Source organism: Amphiura filiformis, chromosome 20, assembly GCF_039555335.1.
Source record: "Amphiura filiformis chromosome 20, Afil_fr2py, whole genome shotgun sequence".
Classification (NCBI taxonomy): Eukaryota; Metazoa; Echinodermata; class Ophiuroidea; order Amphilepidida; family Amphiuridae; genus Amphiura; species Amphiura filiformis.
Genome location: NC_092647.1, coordinates 52,546,770 through 52,574,178, shown reverse-complemented (window position 1 = coordinate 52,574,178; position 27,409 = coordinate 52,546,770). Strand labels below are relative to the sequence as shown.

General features: G+C 36.4%; 1 protein-coding gene across 3 annotated transcripts; it reads right to left on the bottom strand.

Moving 5' to 3' along the window:
• On the bottom strand, positions 1-27,365 carry LOC140141986 (uncharacterized). 3 transcript variants are annotated; one of them, XM_072163884.1, is made up of 19 exons: positions 27,177-27,365; positions 20,041-20,229; positions 19,516-19,590; positions 16,962-17,073; positions 16,275-16,518; positions 15,020-15,212; positions 14,082-14,155; positions 13,829-13,886; positions 13,420-13,521; positions 12,459-12,481; positions 11,789-11,905; positions 10,920-11,031; positions 10,462-10,488; positions 7,177-7,380; positions 6,383-6,561; positions 5,944-6,075; positions 4,616-4,717; positions 1,123-1,245; positions 2-329 (listed from the first exon to the last, which is right to left on the bottom strand). In XM_072163884.1, exons 1-19 carry the CDS (start codon positions 27,226-27,228, stop codon positions 288-290), a joined length of 2,160 nt encoding a protein of 719 aa, XP_072019985.1. In that variant the 5' UTR covers positions 27,229-27,365; the 3' UTR covers positions 2-287. The 3 variants fall into 3 exon arrangements, with proteins under 3 accessions (XP_072019987.1, XP_072019985.1, XP_072019986.1); XM_072163886.1 differs by lacking the exon at positions 13,420-13,521 and having other exon boundaries at positions 1-329; XM_072163885.1 differs by lacking the exon at positions 10,462-10,488.
• Between the last annotated feature and the right edge of the window lie 44 nt (positions 27,366-27,409).

Here is a 27,409-nt window from a genome sequence, read left to right as displayed (position 1 = left end):
AAATGTTTGAAATAAAAAAATTCTGCATTTCTTTTTTGTTCAAATCGCACAATTTTACAAATGCATGCGCGAGCTTTGAGACAAACCCTTTTTTTTTTACCTTAACAAATAACATTGTGTTTGACTTGAAAACTTTGCATAGGCATGGATTTGAGCTCAACAGTCAATGACAAGTGTGTGGCCTATTATGTCTTTACAATGTAATGCTAAGTTCTAACATGATACGGCAAGTATTATATTGCATGTTTACAGCAGCTGCTGATGATTATCTCAGAAGCGATTCTCTCTTAATTTGTGACAGCCCATGGTGCACGAGGTCTGTATTCTTGCTGTAAGGTAACAAAAGAAACAAAGAAAACTATTAGATCATCAAATTTATTTTTAAACATGACTCATTTGATTTTCAAAGTAGAATGCTGTCTATTACAATACATCAAGAGATGCTGGGAAATGAATGAGGCATTACTGGAGCTGGAATAGATAATAGATTATTATACATTCCAGCTATGGTGACACCTTGTGATGTCACACTGGACAAATTCCATTCACTGTCAGAGGAGGTTTGTGTGTGTGAATGCAATGGATCAGTACAGCCTTGATTTGCTAGGAATTGAACAGGGCACCTGCACCTATCTCATCAAATGTGACATGATCAAGGGGAATGAGTCACATGTCGACCCTGGTCAAAAATGAGTTTTACACATGTTTTTAAAGAGGACATTTAAAGGTGAAACTGAAAACCCCATGTTGATACGACTTTTCTTTGCAAAGTTACGTCAATTTACCAATCGCTGAAAACAATATAAAACAAAAGAATTTTAACACTTTCTTTGCCAATATCTCAAAATCAATGTTAGCGACATCCGACTCATTTCCCTTGATCGTGTCACAAATACTCTAATACCTCTTTAAAGTGACAGGTGTCATCCAAGCTGGAACAGATAAAAGTAATGTTTCAAATTGTTGACTTGGTAGGAATTCCAAAATCTTCTAAACCAATGTGTGGTTTCAAATCATTATATATTTTGTGGGACCAGAATGAACTACAAAATAACACATTAGAAGAAGGGATGGGTAGGTTTTGTGGTCATGCCACACATATTTGGTCCATATTTCTCCTACCTTGGTTTGCCCTGGTTCTTGAAAACGATGATCAAGTGCTTTTGTTCTGTTCCACTGCGCTTTTTGAGGAACAGCAGATCCCGCATGAGGTTGTTTCCATGGTGGCTGGTCAAATCTATCAGTCTATTGGTTGTCATGGTGATGAGTGATGCATGATGGGAAGGATGAGTTGCATGCAAAGAGGAAGAGAAATGAGACACAATGAACATAGGTTGAGAATGTATGATTATGAATGATCTTGGGTCAATTTCACAATGAATTACACTGCATCATAAGTCCTTAACCAACCGTAAGTCCTAAACCTACTGTACCTCTTAATTTACTATAGGAATTATATATTCGAGTAATGATGGGTTTGTACCTACAGTGTGTTAAAGGATGCATGCTGCATCAATAAAGTCTGTGAAATCAACCCTGACTTAGATGAAGACTAAAGGAATTACTGACAACTAGATGGATTTTAAGGCGTTTATGCAAAAGGCGATGAAAAACAACAACATGTTCTTACGGACGGACTTGCAAACTGAGATTAGTATTACTAGTCACAGCTTGCAAAGAATGGTGAGGATGATAAATGACCCTAAAAATCACAGAAAACTTGACAAATCTGATTTCTTTTCTGCAAATATATTTTAAAAATTGAAAACATTTTCTTCAAAACATATTCAGCCAAAATCAAGCCCCTTTTTGGCCAAAATAAGCTGTTTTAATTGCATATAGCTAAAACACACCCCCCCCAAATGCCAAATCTGGGTCAGTCAGGCCATAGAACACAATTGTTTTGGTCGTCTAAAGCCTAAATACAAGTGTCTTTAATGATCATGTCCAATAGAATAATGTATAAGCGAATATTTTTGCGCAGATATTTCAATGGTTATACACAAAAATAAACCACTGTGAAATTTCAGCTTATACAGTACTGTATAAGTGGTAATTTTCGCGTACAGTTATTTTCGCGATTTGGAGTGAGAGACACATTTTTGCGAATGTTATTTTCGCGATTGGCCAGTTCTTCCATATACTTGCAATACCGTAAACGTTCGCCTAATGGCGCTTTTGGATTCTTAGAAATGTGAGAGCGCCATCCTTGTAAAATCTCAACAGCATTAAGGATACGTGTATGTTAAATTGAGCAACCTGGACATTATGCCTCAGAAAAAAAAATCGTGACATGACCCAATACTTTAAGTCACTAGGTTAGTTGCTAGAGCAGCAGATGTTTTGGGGTTTCTTCAGGTATTCTTTCTCAAAGTGCCATTTGACTTAATTTGTAAATCGATTCATATGCGTTATACCTAACTCATTTTGGTAAATCTTTTTATAACATTGTAATTTCTTCATATTTTTTAATATTCTTCAGTTGAAAATTACACCCTGCTATTGTCTGACCCGTTAGCTCAGTCGGTAGAGGGTGCGCCTTGAATGGTGAATGGTGCTTGTTCGAATCTTGATTTCTGCTCCCACTTTTATGTGAAGAAGGGTCAAGAAATGTTTTTGGATTTTGTCCCCATTTCACGAATGAATATTGTGAATTTTTTTTAATTTAATTTTAATTTTCTTATTTTTTTTAGATAAATAGGCACTGCGAACAAACGGCAACAAAAAACCGCTGACAAAATTTGCTCCACCTGCTACCTATCAATGCGTGATATATTCCACTACATTTAACAGTTAAATGACCTTTGAAAAATAGAACGGCCTCAATGTTTCAAATTGTGTAACTACATTACTTTATTCATTTATGCATTATAAATGATCAGCTATTTTTCTTTTATTAAAAGGATCGAACCCAAGTAGATCAGACAATTGATCATATAACTATCAGACCACGACACGAAGTAGTTACGTAACTCCGTGATGGTATCGGAACCAAGCACTGTTTGTATGGCGATCATTACGATCACGCTATTTTGGTATGCCTTTTTTGTGTACTGATTGTTTCGATCGTGGTTCATTACTTAAGCGGGTGATCCCGTTGACATAGTAACATTACGTAACTTCGATACCGGGCTTCGATACTGAATAGTTGTTGAGTGCACATAATATGGAAAGCCATTGGGGTATTGTGTGCCTTCCAAAGCGCCTTATAACATGTTCTCATTGTGTTGTGGAATCCTAGCCAATATTCAATGATAGCTATAGAGGCCTTGCGTTTATCGATTGGCTCCAAACAAAGGATTTGAACCGGTTTCTTCCCCGTAATCATGGCGCAGAGCAGTCCATTCAATCAAATGTTGTCATCAACCTATTTGATCGTAGTGCATTTTGTTATGTGTGTGAGACAAACTGTCGCGGTAGATGCAATCATGCTTTTGTTGAATGCATTTGAGTAGTCCGCCATATTTACGGGATGATACGTCATATGCACAGCCTCTATTCAGTTGGTCGTTGTATGATTTTGTTCGTTCACTCATTTAAAATTTTATTTATATCATTTGAAGACTGAGCCTATTATGATACATCCTCCGTGGAACAGTTTCAAACAAATATAGCTAGGGATTATTGGGGCAGAGGTTATCTCTTGAATCCTCTTAGAGGGCTATCATTTTTTTTTAGGAAGGGGGTCCCAAATTTACAAAAGTCTGCGTCAATAAAATTGCGCACCCCTATTTCGGCAACAAAAATTTTATGATCCCAAACCCCAAAATTGTATTGAAATCAGTCTTTTTGAATAAAATAACACACTTTCTGTGGTCATCGTGTGACTCCCTACATTTTAGTCATAAAACATTTTATGACCCTATTATTCTTTCCAAGACTTTATGACCCCCGTATATTTGGGACCCCCCCCCCCCTTCGAATAAAATGATACACCTCTTATGACCACTGATGCATAGGCAAGGACACTCATGCAATTGAAAGACTTGTCGCACCACGACAGTTCGTCTCACACACATAACAAATGATTATACAATCAAATAGGTTCATTACAACATTTGATTAAAATGAAACGATAAAAACAAAACATGAAAAAAGACACATACAAGATAAAATAATAAAATTATATAAACAATGTTAAAGATAAAATAGAGAATAAAATTTCCTCAAATCAGAAAAAAAAACATTGACAGGCATCATAATCTGTCAGAAATTACTGCATGAGATTCGAACCATCAAACTTCTCCACAAGTTCTCTTTATCCTCGCACTATAGTCTAATGCTCTGCTCACTGGGCCACAACGTATCAGGTGAATGATTACCGCATTATCATGAACAAGTTTGTTAGATCTTGTTCATAATTGTAAGTGTCGATAGGTTTCACCCTTTAACTACACGCACCCTTAATGATCAGTGATAATAGTCGGCTTTTACAGGGATGGCGCTCTCTCATTTCCATGCACTCCATAGCGCCATTAGGCGAACGTTTACGGTACATTATTCACATATTCGCGAGGTGTTATTTTCGTGGTAGGAGCTCTAATCGCAAAATTCGCGAAAATAAAACCGTTGCGAAAATTACCACTTATATAGTATGAGGTAAGTAGCAACTAACCTGTGCATGTTTTTCCATATCTAAGTCATGTCTTCTAACATTGGATTGATTAGGTGCACCATTGCCTGGTTTATTCCACAATGTGTCAAACTTTTGATAATGCTGAAAAAGATAACATAACAACAAACATGGGTTTCATAATATTGACATTATGTTTGAACGACTTAAGTCCACAAGATCACCAGGGGCATAGCCAGCTTTTTTTGGTCTGGGCAAAATTAACATTTTTTGGGCAAAGACGAAGATAATTTGCCAGTTGCATCATTTTGACCCTGTATTATCGGTGGGATATAATACATATACCATGTTTTTTTAGAAAGACTGTACATGTAAAGTCTTTGCGGTTCCAAAGCAGGGCTTTATTGGGATAATGTGCACACATAGCACACTCAAATTTGGGATTTACACTATTTTGGCCAATGATCGGGGTGAATTTTGGTGTGCAACAGTCTCCTTGCCCCTTACCTTTCCTTGGCCTTCCAAATTTTGTCTTTCAGTTTTGTCCAAAGGGGCACTTTTCTCTTTTATTTTTTGTCAGGGGCACTACTTCCCCCTGCTAGATATGCTAGTAGTTTGAACAGGTGTTCATGTATAGTATCATAAACAGAGAAAAAATTGTCCAGCAAGAGCCCTTTCAATTTTAGATCAATATTCATGCTCATTGCAGACATGCCAAGAACCTATTACATTTTTGCCCAGTACACGAATGATAACTAGGCACTAAGATCGCGCCCGAGCACCGATACATCAAGGGTTCATACCACTAAATCCATCTGTGATGCAGTTTCTGGCAAAAGTTTATCACGCCTATAGTCCCAACTTTGCATAAACATTGTGCAAAATTGGCACAATATTAACAATTTTAGTGTGATCTCTGCAAATTTGAAAAGAAAACGTGAAAATTTGAGTGATGTTTACAATTATATGCGTATGAACACACTAGGTCAGAACGAGTTAGCAGTCGGATATAAACACATTCAAGTAAATCTGGTCTTTCTATATAGCACTAATTTTTTCAAAAGGTAGATGGAAAATGTGGAGTCATTTCCAGATATGTTATGCAGAATCCTGTTCTGATTAAGATGATATCAAATATATATTTCAAAGTTCAGGGTAACTCGCCTTATGATCTAAAACATGACCCCTATTTTGCACTTAAAGTCTATGGAAAGCTATTTTATGGTCTGTAGTTTCAACACCAAAGTTAGACATAAAATATACAAAATATATAGACAGGCTACTCTCAGGCAGGACAGGTAACTTTTTGGAGTAGCCTGTCCTGGAGACAAGTTACTTTTTTGTTGAATTTTACACACTGAAATAATTACCTGTTGTGCTAAGTCTCTTGAATGGGATTTATCTAGCTGAAGTTTTTCATGTCTCTCATGTGCTTGCCTCGATAGATCTGTGTGATATTCAGCTGGGTCTAGAAACTCTGTAGGTCTGCGGATATCCATGCGCTATACAATAACATAAAAACATAATCATGAAATGAATGTTAATGTTCTTCAATTGTAGGCACAATGTAATTACGGAAATACTGATTTTACACATTTTCATGGAAAAACAAATTCTACAACTACATGGTTTGTAAAAATATAGGCTTTTGCCAACTTTGCAGATAATTTTATGGATGGATTTTGCACCCTGAAATTCACTCTGCCCCTCCCCGGTACTGCTTGTACTTTCAGGAACAGGGCAGTAAAAATTTTTTTTTTAAACCATTTGTCAGCCTGTTGTGTAAAGAAACCGATTATTAGTGCTCACCTGTTGTGTGACATCAGATGTATGTTTATGATGTACAGGGAGTACAGCACCACTATTAGGATCACGTTTAGGATAGCCAATCTCCTTCTCCCTAATCCAAGATGCAACCTCCACACCTGGGGTTTTGTACTCATTCTCTGCATGATGCCTCAGATTTTTTTGATCATCGATTTCTTTCTCTATAAAAGGAAATGATATGATAGTGATAAATTGATAAATGGAGAGGTTTTTGTGATAAACTAAGCTTTTTCCATTCTTGATGAATAAATCTTTAGATATTAAGCATATTGTTACTGGTACTGATAAAGATAACGAAAATGTTCAGCTATTATATATAATCAGCGAAATATTGTTCAGACCATTTGGAAAGTGAAACATTCAAGAACTATTATGTGTGTGACTTTGCTGTAAACTATACTATACATTGGTTCGCTTCAAGTTCAGTAGTGACATCAATGCTTTTTTGCGGTTTGCGCCACAAGTGGACCAATAAACCGCCCTTGTACGCATGCGTATATGCTCAGAGCAATTAACTTCACATGCGCGATTCAAAACTGACCAATGAAATACGCACGTATGTCACTACCAAACTTATTAACCAAAGAATAGTGCATATTCTGATGTGTCTAATGGATCTTTGCACTGCATTGTGACAGGAACCTACGGTGAGTGTTCTCAAATATGTTTCAAATCTCACAGACAGCAGATTAAACATTTTTACAAGTTTAGGAGCAAACTATTTCAAAACCACCTGCCTCCCACTTAATAAAAAATCATTTAGTACTACAACTTACTTAATGTTGTTAGATACTGCTTCCTTGCATGCTGTTCCTCTGGTTTTAAACTATTAATACCAAGTTTGTCGTAGTAAGCTTTGCCAGTCTTCACCGTGACTTGTTTACCATCTGGATTCATAATGGGGGCTCCTGCACCAGGTCTACCCCACGGATCTGCTGGATCCCTGGGGCCATCACGAGGGCTGTCATACACTGCATGCTCTGTGAGGTTGAAAAAGGAATAACTTTGAAAAATGTCCTTGCAACTGAAACTGAAAGTGTCTTAGTTACCAGTCCAACTATCAGTGTGCACCTGGGTCTTGCAAACTGACCAACCAAATTGGCCAATGCTAAATTATTTTAAAATAAAGTTGTTGCAACAGTTTATTTGATTTGGAAGGGGGTCAAGTTTCTTAATGGAGGCATAATTAGCAACGAGTGAGTGAGTTGGATTCACTTCCATTTTATACGCATTACGCACACATGGACATTCATCACACAGTGTACCGTGGATAATCATCATAGTGCTGGCAACTATGTTCATTCAAATGAAATTTTTACTATAGCTAACAGTGTTGTAGCGACAATAAAAGAAAATGGGGTGACAGAAGGACGTAATGATTGTACTGTGCATCAACTGTGCATGTGATGATTTTAAGAAAATATAGTGACAATGAAACAAAAAGAGTTCAACCCACACCACAAGCTATGATGATAGTGTTTTCATTGTGCAGTCTAAAAATGTAACAGATTTATCACACTTTGATGTACATATAGAACTAAACCACCTTTAAAATAAATTTCTGTAATAAGGCAATGTTATCATGTTTTGCTAAAACATTTTTACTTGTAGTTCTCTCGTAGTATACGTACAACATCGGGCGTGTGTGTGCATTGGACTATGTGCAAAATAATATGTGCTGGATAGTTTATAGTACACTTAATTTGTAAAATGGATTTGCCAAAACAGTTTATGAGAATGCATTTTATTTAAATCAAAGAGATTATACTCAAAAGAATACCAACTCAAAATTGCCCCATGCATGTATAACACTATATGGTAAAACCACCATATTGGTTTGTTACTCATGGAGGGCAAATAGGGTACATCTGGCATTTTTTGGCAAGAGTCCGAAATCGAACTATCATTTATGTCTGCTTGTGCATTATAAAGGTTTTTCCCATTCAGTGCTTAGTGTGTGCATTTTTGGAACTACACATTACACACAGAATACAAAAAAGAACAGACTATGAATCAAGATTTGGCATGCGCAAAGCAAACACTATTTTGCCCTCCTTGAGCGACACACAAACATGGCGGAGTCGGTACTCTTTGATATTAACAGTCATTACATGCAGAATTACATTAGAATTTGATTTAGCTAGGCTACTTTCACACTGTGGTTGTGCTTTCAAACAAAGAAAATAAACAAACAGTCTTGGTATTAAAGAGGAAGCCCCGTCAGAGCAGTTCTTCTGGGGTGAACCAGACCTTCAGGGAATGAAATGTCCTTGATCATGTTAAGAAAATGTTGCCAAACAAATGACCCTGGCGTGGTATAAACAAAGGCATTAGCTAAGTCACTTGCCAATTGTCACTGATTAATTTGATAACCATGCAGGTTTGGTTCACCACAAAGAAATGCTCTGGCGGGGCTTCCTCTTTAAGATGATTATGATGGTGTTAAAATGGTTCACATTGATGTGACACATTTCATGTGCACTGTAAGTTGTAGAAAGTTGACTTTGGCTTACAATGATGTGACATGCCAGTGCATGATCAAAATATCACTTTTATAACACATGTACATTGATGTAAAAAATAAAAAAATTTGTCCACATAAGAGTATGCAGCAAAGAAGTTAGACTGAAAAAGACTGGCTACCAATTATTGGATTGTCCAGCATCTTTGTCAATGGGTCGCAACCAATTGATACTTGGCATCTTTCAGCATGAGCATTAGTTACAAAGAGTGTTTACCCTCTCTTGATATTTGGTGTGCCAAATGAAGCATTTCCCCAGATTGGCCAAATTTTGTCTCAAAAATTCTGCAAATTGACTAATTGTAATACAGAATTGCTAATTCTTGTGCGCTAAATCATGACATATGGCCCAGGTAAACAGTGGCACCTAGCATACACATCTGCACAACAAATTATACACTAGTACAAAATTAGCTGTGCATGTCAAAACACTGAGGAGTATATTTCTTTCCCCACCACAAGTGCCATGCAAACCCAGGCCCAGGCAATACGACATATAAACATGGCGGAGTTTGGGCTTTCTTTGTCTAACTTCTTTGGTATGCACACATTTATGTGATTGAAATGGAAGAAATTGACAGGAGCTATAAACAGTGGACTTCGGTTGTATATATAAATGCGCATATATAAATGCGCACGTGACCAGATGGCCAGTGCCATGTTCGTGTTACCTCACTGTCAATCACTGAAATTGCGACCACAGTTCCAGGTGGTGGCCGCATTGCATTCTCTAAATTCAGTAAATTTTCATCGTCAACCGTGTAATTGAATGGGATTATTTTGAAATTTTAAAACGCTTTGAAATATCACAAACAAATAGGCCTATGTTGATAAATAATACAAGCTAAAACCGTTGGGGTTCGATAATGAACCCCACAAAATTAACCGACTATATTGGAAAATGCCATACGGCCGGGCGGTTTCACAAGTTGCCGGCTCGATCATGTCATCCGCCGCCTGCACAGTTCTGACCTTAAAGCCAATCATGTCCCCTTTCATACTTTCATGCCGTTGCGACAAGAGGCATGACTTATCAGCCATTCACAAGTCTTGATTGTGTCTGTTTGTCTACAATGCGCGTGTGTCACGCCGCTCGCGACAAGCAGCATGATAGTATGAAACCAGCACTACGTCATAGATATGGCCAATTGGCACGCCCATTTAGCACGGAAATTATGAAATATAAGTTTGTAAATCAGCTATATCTAGCTTTTCCGTAGTTAATTTTTTTTTCCATGATGGAAAACGTTAATAAAGAGTTTATCTTTCGGGTCAAGTTATTTTACCCTTGGCAATCAATGCCACTATTTTGCAAAAGCAATTTTCCTTACGACCTGTCATTTTCCCTATACTTTTGCACGGGAGTTTATGTACATCCGGTACCTTATATCGTTTAATACGGTATGGCGACTTGTAGATGTCACGTGCGCATTTATATATGCGCATTTATATATACAACCGAAGTCCACTGATAAACTATAAACTATATAAAAAACAGAAAAACTATCATCACAGCAAGCAACACACCACCCTAGCATACCTGTATGTCTGGTAGCTCTACGAATACCTTTGTACAAGCAAAGCAAGAATTAAAGCAACTTAGGTTAGCTACTAACACTGATATAACACACAATATACTCTTCACAAAATCTGGAACAAATAACAAATACTTAAGCTTGAGGGGCTCCTTTCAATCAAATCAAATGTTATCATAAATTTCCCCCACAAATAAATGCAACTTTAACATTAATGTTCTAACCAAAACTTGCAGACTTATTTTCTGCATAAATCTGGTACAGACATATAAGGTTTTATTAAAGGATAGCCTACAATTAGGTACAATATAGGTTTTGCAACAAAACTTTTAAAACTCATCAGAAACATAAATCAACAAAGCTAGAATACATACATTTGTCAATATGGAAATGGAATTGTAAGCGCAATGATAGAAAAGAATCACTTTTTCAAAAGAGGGCAGAAAAATAGCATTTCACCTACCTCCAGCATTGGCATCGTGTACTAGTGTGGTCTTATACCTCGTTACTTTTTCACCTCTTTCATCCGCTTTATGACCTCCGCCCCCTGTGGGCTTGGTTTGTAATGTAGCACCCTGTATAGAATTAAACAATGGAAACAATTTTAGTTTTAATATAAAGCTAGAATATGTGAGCATTTATCCTTTTTCACTCAAATGATGGACTGATAGTGTGACTGATGTATTACATCATATTGTTCACAGATCATCAAATTGTGATGGTACTCATGGGATTCCCTCCAACACAATAAAGAGTGGTATGCTCTGAAGCCTTTGTGGCATTCCTGGTCCTTATTGAGATTGCTCTGTTCAGTCCTGATGTGAATCCCTTGTGAAATATAAGTACTGGTGAGTTTGCAAGTTTACATTCCATATTTGGTACAAAAACTAGGTAGCAATATCCGATTTAACTGTAAAATCCCAATGTTTTTAATGATTCTACTACCATTACAGACCGGACACCCTTGATATTGAGTTTTTTCATTAGGTTTCACTGCCTGAACAGATTTGATCATGTCTCACCTCCTTTTTCAACCAAATTGATGGTAATAACTCTATAGTGAAGTATCAACATTTAACCACGAATTGCCTCAAGCAAAACTCACTTGCTGGGAACTAAATACCACACAGGGTCAATTTTATGTAACTTATTGACCCATGTATGTTATATACTGCCTCTAGCTATAATGACATCCCCGGATGACATCCTTGTGATCTGGTCAAGTCATTGACAGATATTAACCTCAGGAGGGAATACAATTTTTTATTCTCTTCAGGTTGTGAAACGTAATGTAGAGAGGGCGATATTAATTAAGAGTGACATGATTCATACCTCAATAGTAGGATCAACAAATTCTGGCACATGGTTCCCATCTGTCCAATTGTAGCGTCTTACATTGCCAGCAGGATCACGCTCTGGTACACCTTGACCTTTGCCCCATGGATTGTACTGAAAAAGAAACAGGATTTATCTATTAAGTTTTTTTTAATGAATACAGTTTTCATCATCATCTTCATTATAATCACTATCATCATCTATCATCATCATCATTGTATCACCATAATCATCATTAATTTTGAACTAATGATGCAATTTGGTCTGCATCCCATCAAGTTCTCCAAAGAGGTACTGAATATGACACTGCAAGAACAAAGTGCATTGTTTTGCATGTGATATTGGGATATCCTTTAATTCATTACCCAACAGGTATATAAATGAACTAGGAATTTGAGTTAACAGATAGGACAGGTTTAGTGCAAGATGTGAAATGTCACTTATTTACATTTGTTGGTAGGATTCTATTTATAAACACTATGTGGTGTCACCAGAATTTGTCTGGGGAGGGTGCCCGACTTTTTGCCTAAACTTTTGACAATTTTGGCTTAAAACGTGGACCCCCTCATTTATTATGTTTACTGAAAGAAGGGAGCATTTGTCCCTGTCCTCTTGTGCTACCACGGACAGTGACTGGGTCAAATTGAAATTCAAATTGAATACTTACTACTTCTCCGGTCTGTGTCTCAGCTGTAATTTTAAAAATGGAAAGCAAATAATTGAATTACTTACAGAATTGCACTAGTGTTGGGTTTTTTTCCTACACACTAAAATATTATTTATATAAAATCTTCAGAATATTAAATTCGCAAGTTACAAAAAACAAGTAGTCGAAGAGCAGAGCATGAGCAAGAATAAGATATGCAAGTACATTGGTAGAGTTTGGCACAGGTCTAGAATCACTTTGGTGGATGGGTGTGGGAGCATGGCAGCAGAAGATTCACAAGAATCATGGGTGTGCCTTATGCTCAGATGTACTACCACAAGAACTCGTAGAGCACTTTTAAAACATGCAAACATGAAGAGCCCCATCCACAAAAGTGTAAAAGGTTTTGAGCAAATCGTTGGTAAAACGCTGGACTTTGGTACAATTTCATGTTTTCAAAAGCGCTCAATAATAAGCACAAATGCTAACTATCGAGTTTTTACAGTATGAACAGTTTATCAGGTGGGTTAGAGATGTCAAAGCAAACATCAAAATGAAGAATACTTAATGACCATAGTGTTTGCTGGAATTGAATCTACAGCCATTGACAATGGTTTGTTTTCTGATGGAGGAATCAAGATAATGAGGTAGAAAATGTTCAGGGTGGAAATAATAATGAAGATAAAATTGCAAAGATGTACATGTAACAAATTTGGGCTATTCCAGTTGAACTCCATACACCCGATTATGGAATACATGATATTAATCTTCCACATAGGGAGGGTAAATTTTAAAAGGTGTTACCTGACTGGGTGACTCCATTTGAAATCTACACCCCCTGCATGAGAGATTAAAGTCATGTCTTCCATATGGGGTGTTTGGATTTCAACTGGAATAGCCTAATTAATGTCACCTAACAGAGGAGTAAAATTCAAGTTGAGAAAGATCCTTAATGGATATGATGAGAGAGGTTTAGACCTACCAAGACTGGTCCGTCGAGACCTGACTAAATCCTTCTGTTCAACTTCCCGCATTTCTACATGGTGTTTCACCAGAGTACGATTTCTTCCTGTTTTCAAATTGCCTGTTTTATTAATGAGATGAAAATGAGTGGAATTAGGATTGACGATATGATGATGGACTGATAACTTAGGGATGCAAATGTTAGACAGTGTGAAATTTAAAAGGAACAGCTCAGATTTGGCTAGAATAAACTACATGTATGATTTGGAAAGATGTATTATAATATAAAACCTATACTCCAAGCCCCATGCAGTCCTATATATCCATGGATAAGCATGATTGTGAGAAATTGTGCAAAATAGGGGGTGATTCCTGATGTAGTGACACCATTCATGAAACACACAAAAAAGGGCAAATAATAAATTTACCTGAGTCTGTTTTTAATGGAGCTCCTGCGCCTTGTTTGCCAAATGGATCATGCCGCATCTAAAATTTAAAAAGTGTCAAAATATAAAATCACAAGTTATTTAAACGTGTATGCATATACAATGATACAGACACACACACACCCACATTAAAATAAACCCCTTTTTGTATACAGACTATGTGCTTATGTGCATACAATGAATACTGTTTTCAGATCTTAAAGAAATACAACGGCATGTATGAATGATGACTTACTGCATATAACTCCTGTTCCAAGTCTACAGCCTTTTCTTGTTCTTTCTGATGTTGTTTTTCTTTAGCCATGTGACCTGTACAGATTAGGATCAGCAATATTACAATGACTAAAAAAGTAAACACAGACTTTTTGTGTGAATAAGAGGCAGTTGAATGAAATTACATGGTTCATAATCAAAGTGGTCCCCACAACAAAGGTTTGTAAATAACAAAGACTTGTAAATACAAAGAATATGCAAATTAATTCAATGTGCAAATAACATGGCACAAACTATTATACAGTACCAGAGGTGATCATACTCTATCACCCTGGATTAATAGCATTTCTGAGGCAAAATATGCAAATGACCTCATTAATATTGACAATTATGCAAATCACATGACACACAATTATTATAATAATACAGCAAATGAGGTCACCATTATCACCCTACCAAAGGTGAAGTTGATCAATTATTGTGTTTAAGCCAAATTTTAAATTGAATGTACCAATTCCATGGTCATATCCACTGTGATACTATGACTAACCGCAAAAGGATCAAAAGAAATAGTGCTGTTCCATTTCTAACATCCAAATAATATGTATATTCTTCATTTTGACAGCAACTGAGCACACAGTAAAGAAATGAGCTTTCTGTAAAACCTATAGATGAGGTGAATTCTGACGTCAATGCCTGGCAGTATGCGCACGCATCATCCCAATTTCCATTGTTTTTTGCATGGCAGTATGCGTGCACATCATATTATGCTCATGGCTTGTGTTTTTAAAACTCCTGCCACATCACAATAAGGCTATTGAACAGTGTAGTGGTTACATGGGGTTCACTCAATCATATCGCGATATACCAGTCCCTTGCCTTTGTTGATAAACATTGAGGTCACCTCATCTATATGGTAAGGTTTTCAAGCCATTTTGATTAATGTGCCTTGATTATTACCTAATTCATTGATATATTTCTCTCCTTCCACTCTAGGTTTTGCATATCTCATTGACATTGATGCATGCTCTTTCATTCCCTTCGTTGTTAAGAATCGAATATCGTGATTGGCTCGGACATTGGTGATGAGGTTACCAGAACTGGTGCGTAGAGGAGCGCCATTACCAGGCTTACCAAATCCTGGGTAATAGGACTGAAAAAAAAAATTCAAAAGTGATTAAATCCTTGAATTAGCATTATATAATATCTTTGACAGGACCTGTGTTCTGGGACAATGCCTGCTCTGTGGCACAGGTTACACCTGTATCAACATCATAGGTTAGCACTATGACTGGGGGTGCACAGTCAGGTGTTCATATACCTTCTGAAATTCTGAGAACTTTGAAGTATTTATATGTAATCTTAAAACTAACTATTCAACATGTACTTAATCAAGTTTATGTAATTCTATCATTTTTCTTTGCTACGTTTTGTTTTTCTTCTTTGAAAGCGCTTTAAAACTTTGGTCAAAATGTGCTGTATAAACTATTGTTGTTGTTGCTGATGTGGTTCACTGTAAGATGGCATCCTCAATGTTACATATGCCCTGCAGCCTAATATGAGAGTGGAATTGTAAAACTCTGTAAAACTCCACAGCCTCATCCCCTACTTTTGAAATTTTTATACCACTGGAAACCTCTGGCTACATAATAATTATGTGCAAAAACTTTCTTGCAGATTAATTCGTTTTGCAAAAATATCGTCTAATCTGATTTAATACATGGGTGTTCTGGGAGCAATACATCTGAAATTTTGGGAACAAGCTTTTTTCATGGACATCTACTGAAAAATGGTATCAAAGAGGATGCTAGAATCACAAAATACTTCTTTAAAAATTGGTAAATTTGTGACTATTTTTGCATTTTTCTCAAAAACTAATAACACACTGGTAAAAGTTATGTATATTATTGGGGCAAGGAATCCAATTACTACATAGAAATGTCAGTGACTCAAGACAAGCGGTTCAGTATATATGATAAGAAATAAGGTACCGCTAGGATGTACCTCATTTCCTATCATATATACTGAACCGCTTGTCTTGAGTCACTGAAATTTCAGTGTAGTACATGGATTCCTTGCCCCAATAATATACATAACTTTTGATTTCAGTGTGTTATTATTTTTAAGAAAAATGCAAAAATAGTCACAAATTTACTACAGGGTGTAGTACCCCTTAAGAGGAACTACCAACAAGTTAACAATCAAATAAACTTACAGTGTACTCTCCTTCACCCAGTTTTTCAGGCTGCATAGACTTTGTCCTTTTATTATGTTGCAAATCTTTAGGTGGTGCACCACCCCCAGCTTTTCCCCAGGGTTTGTAATTCTTTAACATTTCTAAATCTTTTCTTTTCTCTTCTTTTGATTTGTGATCTAAGTGTTGTTTGTCTTGTTTGGCCCTTGCTAGGTCCCACTCAGCATCTCTTGTCTGACGTTGTCTCTTTACTTTTTCAGCCGACCTGGAAAGTATAAATGTTGAATAGAAATTTATTTTTTTATTAACATCACATATAAGTAGGGTTTTATACTATGTGAATTTGACAGTGCACAGGTTTTCCACTTCTTCAGTTTTTATCAATATGATAACAAACAATAAATATGAAACAATCAAAGTCAGGCTCAGACATAACTGGGTTGGTTAGGCCATTGAATTTTAACAGAATGAACTACATGAGAAATTGTATGACAGAAAGCACAAGATATTGTATTTTGATAAAATTTAAATATCCTGCCTATTTTTAAAACAACCATGGAGAAGTCTTTGCAGAACAAGCTATAATGCATGATTTCCATAAAATTTTAATTTTGTAATTCTGTACTCATAATGCTGAAATAATATTAATAATAACTGACAGGAAATATTTCTGTCCATTTTAAGATGAAAATCACAAAAACATCTTACGTTCTATCCTCCATAAAGAACAATGTTTTCTTTGGTGTTGCTATGGTCCTGGGTGGTGGCAGCCCATCAGATCCATATTGGATTCCATCTCTATGCATCTCTACTGGCCGACCTACAGGTAATAACAAAAATATGACACACAAATTTAACATTGGTGTTAAAACAAGAATCATTTAGGCCAAACTTCCTCTTATTTTTCTGATCCTGGATCCTATTTACAGTTTTAGCTCAATAAATATACATTCAGTGCTTTAAATAAGACAGGCCCTCAGACCAAATGACTCTGGAAATAACTGCGGCCTGCCAATTCGCTACCCAGCAGGCCAACAAAGATCATCAAAATTAATGTTGTCACCAAAGTCAGCAGATGGACTCAATGCTGACTGAGTTATGAATTGGAAGTCTTATAACCTCAAAGTGTCTGCAAAATGTGGACCACAGTAACATAGAATTTGAGTTTGGGTCCATAAAAGTTGATGAGGGCACATAGATTTCAAACCCAAGATTTTATGATATTTCAAGCACTGAATGCAATTTATTTGTTATTTTGTTTCTTTGTCAATTTGTTTTTCTTGTTGTTGTTGTCCTAGTCGAAGCATTATATCATAGTCAAACAGTGAAGAATATTCATAGATTTTAATGAAATAAGTGCATGCATTCCCAATGTCATGCATCATCAGCATCAATGTCATGCATCATCAGCATCAATGTTAAGCAACATACATAAATTGTGATGCGATCAAGCAAAATCAGTCGGAACTCGAAATACTGATTTTAAGATATAGCCAAACAAAGGAAATATTTCCTTTTATTGCCTGTTGTTTTGAAAACTCTTTAATTGCTCATATCTTTGGAACTGGTTGTTCAATTTCAATGGGATTTTCTGCATAAAAATCCAGCTTTGTAAATGCTTTTTATTATCCTATATGAAACTGAAAAATTAATATTTCAGAGTTCCGACTGATTTTGCTTGATTGCATCACATATATGTGAAGTGATAAAGGTAAATTGATTATAAGCACTGACACAGGATGTAGAGAGAAGTAACACATAACATGATAACAGACAAGACAGAGTTGATAGGAATTGGAGAAAATTATTAGAGTGTAAGTTACAATGTTGGAATACATGCTGATGCCCACACCAGGATTTCCACAATTTTGACATTTTTACCAAAAGCAAGATGTCTTTTACTCCTTCAAATGGACTTAATAACATATTCAAAACAAAAAAGAAAACCAAATGAAATTTCTTTTACTAGTTTTTAGTGTATTTTATGGACCAATCAATATACATTTATAATGGGAGTTGAATAGGGAATTTAGGAAAATATTCTTTTTTAATTCAAACAATTTTGGGAAAAAAGAGGAACACAAATTCCTTGAGCGAACATGGCTGGGAACAGATTGCAAATAACTTGGATATACAAACATGGACATTTGCCCAAGATCTCTTCAATTTCACCTGGGAAGGGAAGAAAAAAATTTTTTCCCCCTTCCTGAAATTCACTTTGCCCCCCTGGTGCTGCCACTGGAAGCTGGAAGAGTGTATCTCACCTCAGCTAGGGGCCTTCACATAATGTATGATCACATGAAGATAGCAACCAATGCAACACATGACTATACTACAATCTTGGAAAAAAGTACTTGGAACAATTTGTCGAAATTGCGTGCAGAATTTGCGTGCAGAATATGATCATGGAAATAACATATATTGTGTTTGGTAACAAACATGGCATTTACAACAATGATTTATCCTTCTCTTCTCCCCATCAATCGATGTTGGAACACATTGAGAAACATTGGCATTTCTCAACATTGCACGGGAGAGGTGTAACAGTTTTTATACAAAAGTGTTCCAAGACTTTTTTCCAAGATTGTAGCAGAAATAAGATGAAAATACACAACAGAGGTTACGCGTAGACTAAAGAGAATAGTTAATGGACCCTTTTTAGTCCATTTTGGTATGAAAATGGGTAATTGCTCACATTTTTTGGAAACAAAACACCCCAATTTCGTAACTGGAGCTCAAATTTCGAATTTCTGTAAAAATTTCACAACATCATGTTAAATTTGGCCAAAAATCTGCCTCAAGTATAACAATGGGTCAAATTTTTCTTGGAAATTGGTATAAATAGAGATCCATTTTCAGATTCCCAGAGGCACATTCATGCCCAAACCAAACTTGAGTCCTCCTATTGGGATCATAACTCTCTCCACGCATGTGTCAACTGCAGACAACAAATTTCAAATAAAAAAAAAAAGAAGAAATTTCAGAATTGTAAATTTTCATGACCATATTTGGAATCAGCATGAAAAATGCATTAAAATGAGTACAAACAAGCCTAGTAATTGGTTCAGTGGAAAATAGTGCTCAATATCTCAAAATTTTATGTTGCAGCCTATGGCTATAGCATGCAGAGTATAAATCAAGGCAATTTGAATGATAAAAGTGCATGAAAAACTAAAATGAACAAAGAGACAACCAGATTAGTGATGAAATGAAATGTGATGGTGAGTGAAAGAATCAAATATTGATATTTTTATTGACATACTATCATTTTGTTGATCATAAAATTGGTCATCTCTTGCAGCAGCCACAACTGGCCGCTTCTTTCCAGGGGGTACACCTAATACAGGGAATATAAACAAAAACATCGATATGGTGGTATACATGGTATATCTTACGCAAATATATGTTATCCATGGTATTGGCTTCCCAGATGATGTGAATAAAATCAGAACAAATCATAAAATTAGTATTGATATAAATGTTGCATATATATCACATTCTTATTTCTACTTTTCGGGAAACTGTTAACTACCCCCCCCTTTTTTTTTTTTTTTTTTAGGCTACATGAAAAAGATCCTCAAAAGTACAAACATAAAATCATATAATTTCACATGGCAATGCACAAAAGCATCAAAAGAAACCACTTCCAATGATAACTAGGCACTTTCAATGATCCAGAAGCGAATTGGATATCAACACAGTTTAATCATGGCAAAGTTTAGGTGATCTTTTAAATTCAATTGAAGAGAAAAATACAAAATGAAAATAATTGCATTCTCTTTTTTACCTTTAACAAAGTGTTGTGCTCTCTTGAAACTCTTATCAGGTCCATCCCATTCCACTAGTCCTAAGATTGGTCTGCGACTCTCAGAAAAACCATGATCTGGGAATCCTTGGAATCGATGGCTATCATCGGCATTTTTTCGTGAGCTGAGGTCCATTTCTACTTGTATTCTAGCTGGGTCAATTGGTGTAACTGTACATGTAGAACAGGAAAAAATGGTGGAATACAACATTGTAAGATCATTTCATATTAGATATACCCTATAAATACATATGGCTCAAAAGAAGCAGTTAACACCTACAAGCAGCAATCAAATCAATGGACAGAGGCTTCTTTTCTGAAGAAAATGTATAAAATAGCCCCATAAAAATATCAATGCTATATATATTCTATTCTTCACCCAGCCACAAGTGTATTTATGTATTACTTCTAATAAAAAGAGTGTAATCTGGTTCAAACATTGAGGTTACAACATTTCAAACTTATTCATTTTAAACCTTCGCTCTATCTTAACCTCCTTTTTCACAATCAAACCTTCCTCAAATATACTGGGGTTTTTTTTTTTTTTTTTTTCATCTCTTTCCCTATCTTTATTCCACTTTAATTTTTCTGTTTGTTTCTTTTTCATAAACCTTTCTTATCTTCAAGCTCTTCCACTTTTTTCTCATAAACTTCCTTTCTTAAAGTCCTTTCTTTCTTTCTTCTTCCTTAAAACTTTCATTCTTTCCCGTATTTTTTTTTTGCTCTGGCATTTACTACAATGTCATTTTTTCTTTTCAAATTCTATGATTACACTAATCTGAATACAAAAACAGCTTTGTCCACTTTCCCAAAGTAAAATCCTATACTTAAAGCAATTAAACAAAATAATCAGTCCATACAAATTACATGACTTTTCATTTTCAAACCATGAAAGCAATTAAAATTGGCAATATCAATTTCTGACTAGACTACACCATAAGACATTACCAATATATACTTTTGGAAACAACAGCTAGGCTGGGCAGCTAGGGAACACATCGTTGTTACTATGCTAGCCCAACAGATAAAAACTAAGACTATTCTTAGTAAGATATTGATTAGATTGGAGTTATCACCCTCAAGCGAAAGCGGAACATAATATCATATCTATTTTCTTTTATCCCAGACAAGGTAAAGAAAATCAACAGCATATTTTAATGAACAAATCAATCTCAGTATTGATTCTTTGTCTTCATAAGACAAGCTCTATTATGTAGTTGAAAATAAATTGTATAATTTACTAAGTGGATATTATACTACAGACAGTGTAAAAAGGTACAAAGATTTGATAGTTTTATAGGACCGAATATTGTAAAAGTATTAAATTTAATATTCTTAATTTGTGTAGACATTCTGGGTGGACATTATTCTGGCTGGTATCATTATGGATTTCTTATGTAGCATTGAAATCATGAAATGATAACTAACACCCAGGGGGGCACTCCCACTTTGGAGGTGATAAGACCCTCTTTTTCAGCATCACTGTCACCCAAAGACCCCATTCTGTTATGAGCACATGCTCTATCACCCAAAGACCCCTTATTTTTCCTTTCGATCTGTTACCTAAACAAAGACCCTTATATTTTTCCATTTTAACAGGGTCAAATATCACTGATTTTGTAACTTCTTTTGAATTAACAAAGAACTAGAAATTCAATTTTCAAGGCTTATTTTGGCTTTCACCCAAAGACCAAACTTTTAAAAAAAGGTCATTTCGCCCAGTGCCCCTAGTTTAGATCCAAACAGTCCGTCTCTCATCCAATATTTTGTACATATTACTCTCGCGAAATGCCAAAAATCATGCTCTCACCAAATGACACCATATTTTTATATTTTGTTCTAACCGAATGCCCCTTAGTGCCCTTACTGTGAAAGTACCAGCCCTACACCTATCCATTTCATATTAAAGTGTCCCCCTGGGCCCTAACACCAGTAAACACCACAAAATACAACAAGGATAACCACTGGACATTCATGAATCCCACCTGATGCCATATGCCATGACACAATCCCCCCACCCCACGGAATCACCCCAAGTGCTATATGTGACATGATCAAGGGGAATGAGTCACATGTCGGCAATTTTCAATTATAAGTTTTTACACCATTTTCTGGCAGTTTATGAATTATGCTACATTTTGATGCAAACCCCATCAAAATCAGACATCTGGTTACCGAGTTATGAGCAATTTTTCAATGGCTCAAAACAATACAAAACAAAAGAATTTGAACACTGTTTTTGCCAATATCTCAAAAACAATATTAGCGACATCCGACTCATTCCCCTTGATCATGTCACATATGCCCACAGAATTGCTGGCTGGGCCCCCAAAACTAATGTATAGCTACTGGTTAGTAATTGTGTGGGGTCTGAGGTTCGAATCCCTGGGTACCAAGTGACTTCTTTGTTCATCCTCTTTCCTTTTATTGTTTCGTTTTTAACTTCTGATAGCAAAAAGCAATATTCAGTATAGGGTTTAAAAGGCAATCTTCAGGAATTCAACCTTCAATTTATAAATACATTGTACATTTAAGCCGCACAATCATGTGTACAGTATATATACACAACCATTACACCCCAAATGAAGTCTGCAAAATAAAATTAGTGCATAGAGGTACAGAACCAACTATGAAAATTACTATTGTGAAAAATAAAACCATACTTGCACACCACCTGAACTTACGGAAATGAAAGCAATTATCTCCATAACTGGATTCTACTCAAGGTGTTCTGACATCTTTGAAGTCAATGATTGAATGTAGCAGGAAATTTTGCAGTTTCCTTTCTTCATAATAGAGTGAATATCTAGAGTCATTTGTTGCCATATAAACATTATTTATACCCATAGCTGGATCCCAAAACCCATGGGCCACTCAAAATGTACACATCAGAGAAAAATGCAAATTGCACGACTCCTGTTTAGGGGTCAAAATGCCTGTTTTCAAGAAAAAGGATTATATTTTACTTCTAGTTGGTGCGTTTAGGGGTCATTTTTTCTGCTATTTCACAAAGCGTGTTTCTGTGGCAGGCCAAAACCTTGTACATGTACACAAACCAGGTACTGACAAATCAAAGACTTGAGGTGTGCATCACCCAAACATAAATATTAGAAAATTATAAACAAAAACATGTACTTGGGTTTATTTTATCAAAAACCTGTTAATAGGGTGGTACCTTTAAGATAAAATCTTGCTAAGGGGTATCTTTGAGGAACAATCCTGTTTAGGGGGTAAAATTTGTTGCAAAACCGCACTAAATTCCTGTTTATAAGGGGTGTATTTTGCCCAAAAGGGCAAAATTCTGTTTTGGATACGTTTTGAAAATCTCTGTGGTTACGAATGTGTACACTGTGAAACTTGAGAGGCCCCCTGGGTCCCAAAATAAGATCAAGGCCTTCTCGATCATGATCTTTAAATAAGAAATGAATCAATGATTGAACCTGGATATTTTGCATCTGGCATTTCCTCTCTTCAGAATAGAGTATTGATTACACCAATGCTACATAATAATCAAAAGTGATGGACAACCTCATTAGAGTAATTTGTTGCCATAACATTAATACAGATTTGGTAAATGAGATAACAAGCTAGAAGAGTCTGTTGCATGGAGATAACAAACTAAACTAACATACCCTGCAAAAATGAAGAATATAGAGTTGTAGTTTTGTCAAAATCCAAGATTTTTTAATCAAAGGCCTGAACAAGATGTATAAGTCGAATGCATGCGCGATGTTCATAACACAGTACATGATATGTACAAGTCATGTTCAATGGAATGGCTAGCATTGACAATTAACATATGCGCTGGTAGTTGCTGGTATTAAACAGCAATTTTTATCATTCAGAAAAAATAATCAATTTCACCAAATTTTACCAAAAACAGGATTTTAGTAAATGTTGAATGTCATTTGTAGGAAAAACAAAACATTTTTTAATTTAAAAAAATGAAAAAATGTCACATAAAAACCCAAACTTCCAGAAACCATTTGAAACAATAAAATATGAGAATTTTTGTTTTGTTATCTACTATTGTGTCATACAGGTTAAAACTGAACATGTTCAATAACCTGCCTATCTGCTTTTCAGTCTTGGAAGTTTTTTTTTAGTATAAATATAATAAAACTTTTTCAAAGTTATGTAGCTTCTTTATGTCTCATGCTAGTTTGTCATATGTTTCCGTCTCTAGTTATGCAGTGTATTACAACATTTTTGTCAAAGAAGAACGGCAGTTGTTTACATTTTGAGAGTGTGCTGAGCGTAAACACGGAAGTGGTGTTCTGATTGGCTGAATATTGCAATCGTCTGACAATCATAGTAACAGACCGATAATCTGATTGGCCAAAACATTGCTCGGCGCAGATCAGTGCCCTCAAAGGGAACACAAAGCTCTGTATAAGTCGCTCATTAATGGGGCGGGTGCGTCAATGTGAGCAAGGGACTGCCGTTCTTCTCTGAAACCCAGTGTAATCGTTGTCTTGCCATACCCTAAAATAATGGGGTCGCAACTGTTACAGTACCGAACTAAAATAATACAAACAACAGAGAAGTGTCCCCAAGATGTACGTTGCAGGACTTAGACTGGCAAACCCTTATCACCATGAGAAAAAACATCAGATCATGGGTTCGTACCACTAAATCCGCCTGTGAAGCAGTTTCCGGCAAAAGTTTATCACGCCTATAGTCCCAACTTTTCATAAAAATTGTGCAAAATCGGTACAATATTAACAATTTTAATGTTGAAAATCGTGTTTTGCTAGAACTTGTGAATGTGATCTCTACTAAATTTGAACAGAAAACGTGAAAATTTGAGTGATGTTTACGATGATGAGCTCATGAACACACAAGGTCAAAACGCGGTCAGCAGTTGGATGCAAACACAGGAAAATCTGGCCTTTTTTATAACGCTATTTTTCTCAAAAAGTAGACCTAAAATGTTGCGTCATTTTCAGATATGTTATGCATAATTTTGTTCTGATTAAGATGATATCAAATATATATTTCAAAGTAAGACGTAACTCGACTTATGGCCTATGCACGTAAAGTCTATGGAAAGCTATTTTGTGTTATGTAGGCCTACCCTCATCTGTGTTCCAGAAAGCCTGCCTGGGTCACCTCACCGGTACATACATCAAATGTATGGAGCCGGTATATAAGGCCGTCCCAATGTCAACAGCAGAAACTCACACATTCAATGGATGTACCTCGCCATCCTGGTCGAAAGCCTACTGCCCCTGTAACTCTTCCTACCAGACAGTCTCACAGCAGATCAGTTACTATAAATAGCACACACACACATTCCGGTTCTTTCCCCACCAGGATTGCTCAGTGATTTGAATGGTATTATCCACATCAAATCCTGCCACTAGCTGACTACCTTATGACATCGTGTCCTGAGATCAATGTGACGACTGAAGGAGTAGCCAAGCTTCTACAGGGCTTAAAGGAGAACAAGGCTTCAGGCCCAGACAATCTTCCAGGTAAAATCCTGAAATTGGCTGCAAGTGAACTTGCCCCTGCGCTGACTCTTATTTTTAACCAATCCATTATCACCGGATGCTTACCTGACGACTGGCTGACTGCGAACATTACTCCCATTTATAAAAAAGGCGACAGGACCACCCCAACCACCTACAGATGACATTCAATACAGACAAATGCTACACCTTGAAAATATCCCGTGCAAGACAACGTAAACAACATAAATACACACTGGGCAATGCAACATTTCAAGAAACATCTTCACATAATTACTTGGGTATTGACAATTGAGATCTCTAGTGACCTCAGGTTGTCGAATCACATCAACAAGATCACTGCTAGAGCTACATGTAGTAGGGTCCTTGGATTTGTGAGGAGAAATCTCCATTCTTGCCCACGTGACCTTAGAGCCACAGCTTTCAAGACCCTGGTACGCCCACACGTGGAGTACTGCTCCACGGTGTGGGATCCCTAAACTAAGAATCTGGTAGACCAAATTGAATCCATCCAACGAAGAGGGGCACGCTTTGTTTTCAAAGATTTACAGGTGGACAAGCAATGGGTACCACTCAAGGAGAGACAGGAAACATCTAGACTCACCATGCTACATAAAATCAACAGCAATCAGGTGGCCATTCCAGCGCGAACATTCTTGCAGTCGGTCCAGACGCGCAGCTCATCCCGACTCAACCATAATAAATCATTAAAGAAACTAAGTGGTAGAACCAACTTAATTTTCATTCTTCCCAAAACACCATAAACAATTGGAACAGTCTACCAGAGCACATAGTAAACATAATGTCATAAAGGATACAAATATATTCAAGGAAACCCTGCATGGCTAGCTACATCAGCCAGCGAAAAGACGTGGACTAATTATATTCCTGCGCACACCAACCATATCTTCTCGGTTGGCTTCGAATGAGAAGCGTTGAGAATATTCTTCAGATTCAGACATTGTATATTATCCATTAACCACTGGCCTTTTGACCTATCTGCCGAAGACTTAGAAATATAGGGTTGGTGGTTCTCGGGAACAGTCAGAGAGGCATCAACACCATTTAAATTAATTAACTTCAGGGCATTCACCACACTGTTTATTCCTAGTGATCACCACTCTCATTTGAAGATTTGAAGATCTCATGACGTTTTTGCAACTTGAAGCTGTTTCCTCTTAGACTTACTGTTCTTATCTTTGAGCTGGTCATCTTGCATGCTTGAAAAGAGCTTCCACGTTCTCCACTCCAACAGATGTTTCATCTGGGATGAGTTTGTTTTACTTCTGAATTTCCATTGCTTTTACTGATTGCGACACAATTTGAGATGGCTATTTTAAAATGGGTAAAAGAGTTTTTTTTTTCTTAAATGTAAACTTCCAAAAGTGCCCATTACATTTTTTCCCATATGGCAAAAAGTAGGGGATAATTATCAAGTAATTCAAGTTTATAGTCCCCTAAAGAAACTATCACGTGGTCGTGGTCTTTTTTGATGTCTAAACTTTTAACATAAACATGTTTATAATGTAAGCATTAATAACAAATACCGAGTTTACAAGTTCTTTAGCCATGTTAGCACCACCAGTAAAAGGCAAAGCAATAAGCTTACAAGTTTACAAGCTTAAAAATAAAAAGTAAACTCACCATCGTGTTCTAGTTTTAGTGGCCCTCCTTCAATGCTTCCTCTCCCTGCCATGCTTCTGAATGTAATTTCTCCTTTCCGTGGACCGTCTGTGTATATTTTATTTAGCCATGCTGAGTTTACATATTAATCAATCAAGATAAAAGAAGTTTATTGTTATTGTGGGGCATGTAACCATCAACCCGGAAGCGTTGCTATGCACAGAGTGACAGTGTTTACCATGCGCCACTTTCCA

What these genes read in the sequence shown, in the direction of transcription:
- LOC140141986 (XM_072163884.1), bottom strand. Translation starts at nt 27,228, where the DNA reads ATGGCAGGGAGAGGAAGCATTGAAGGAGGGCCACTAAAACTAGAACAC. An exon ending in TTGTTGATCCTACTATTGAG is followed by an intron (nt 11,032 to 11,788) that starts GTATGAATCATG and finishes AATTCTATACAG; the next exon opens with GGTGCTACATTACAAACCAA. An exon ending in AAGAACCAGGGCAAACCAAG is followed by an intron (nt 330 to 1,122) that starts GTAGGAGAAATA and finishes GTTACCTTACAG; the next exon opens with CAAGAATACAGACCTCGTGC.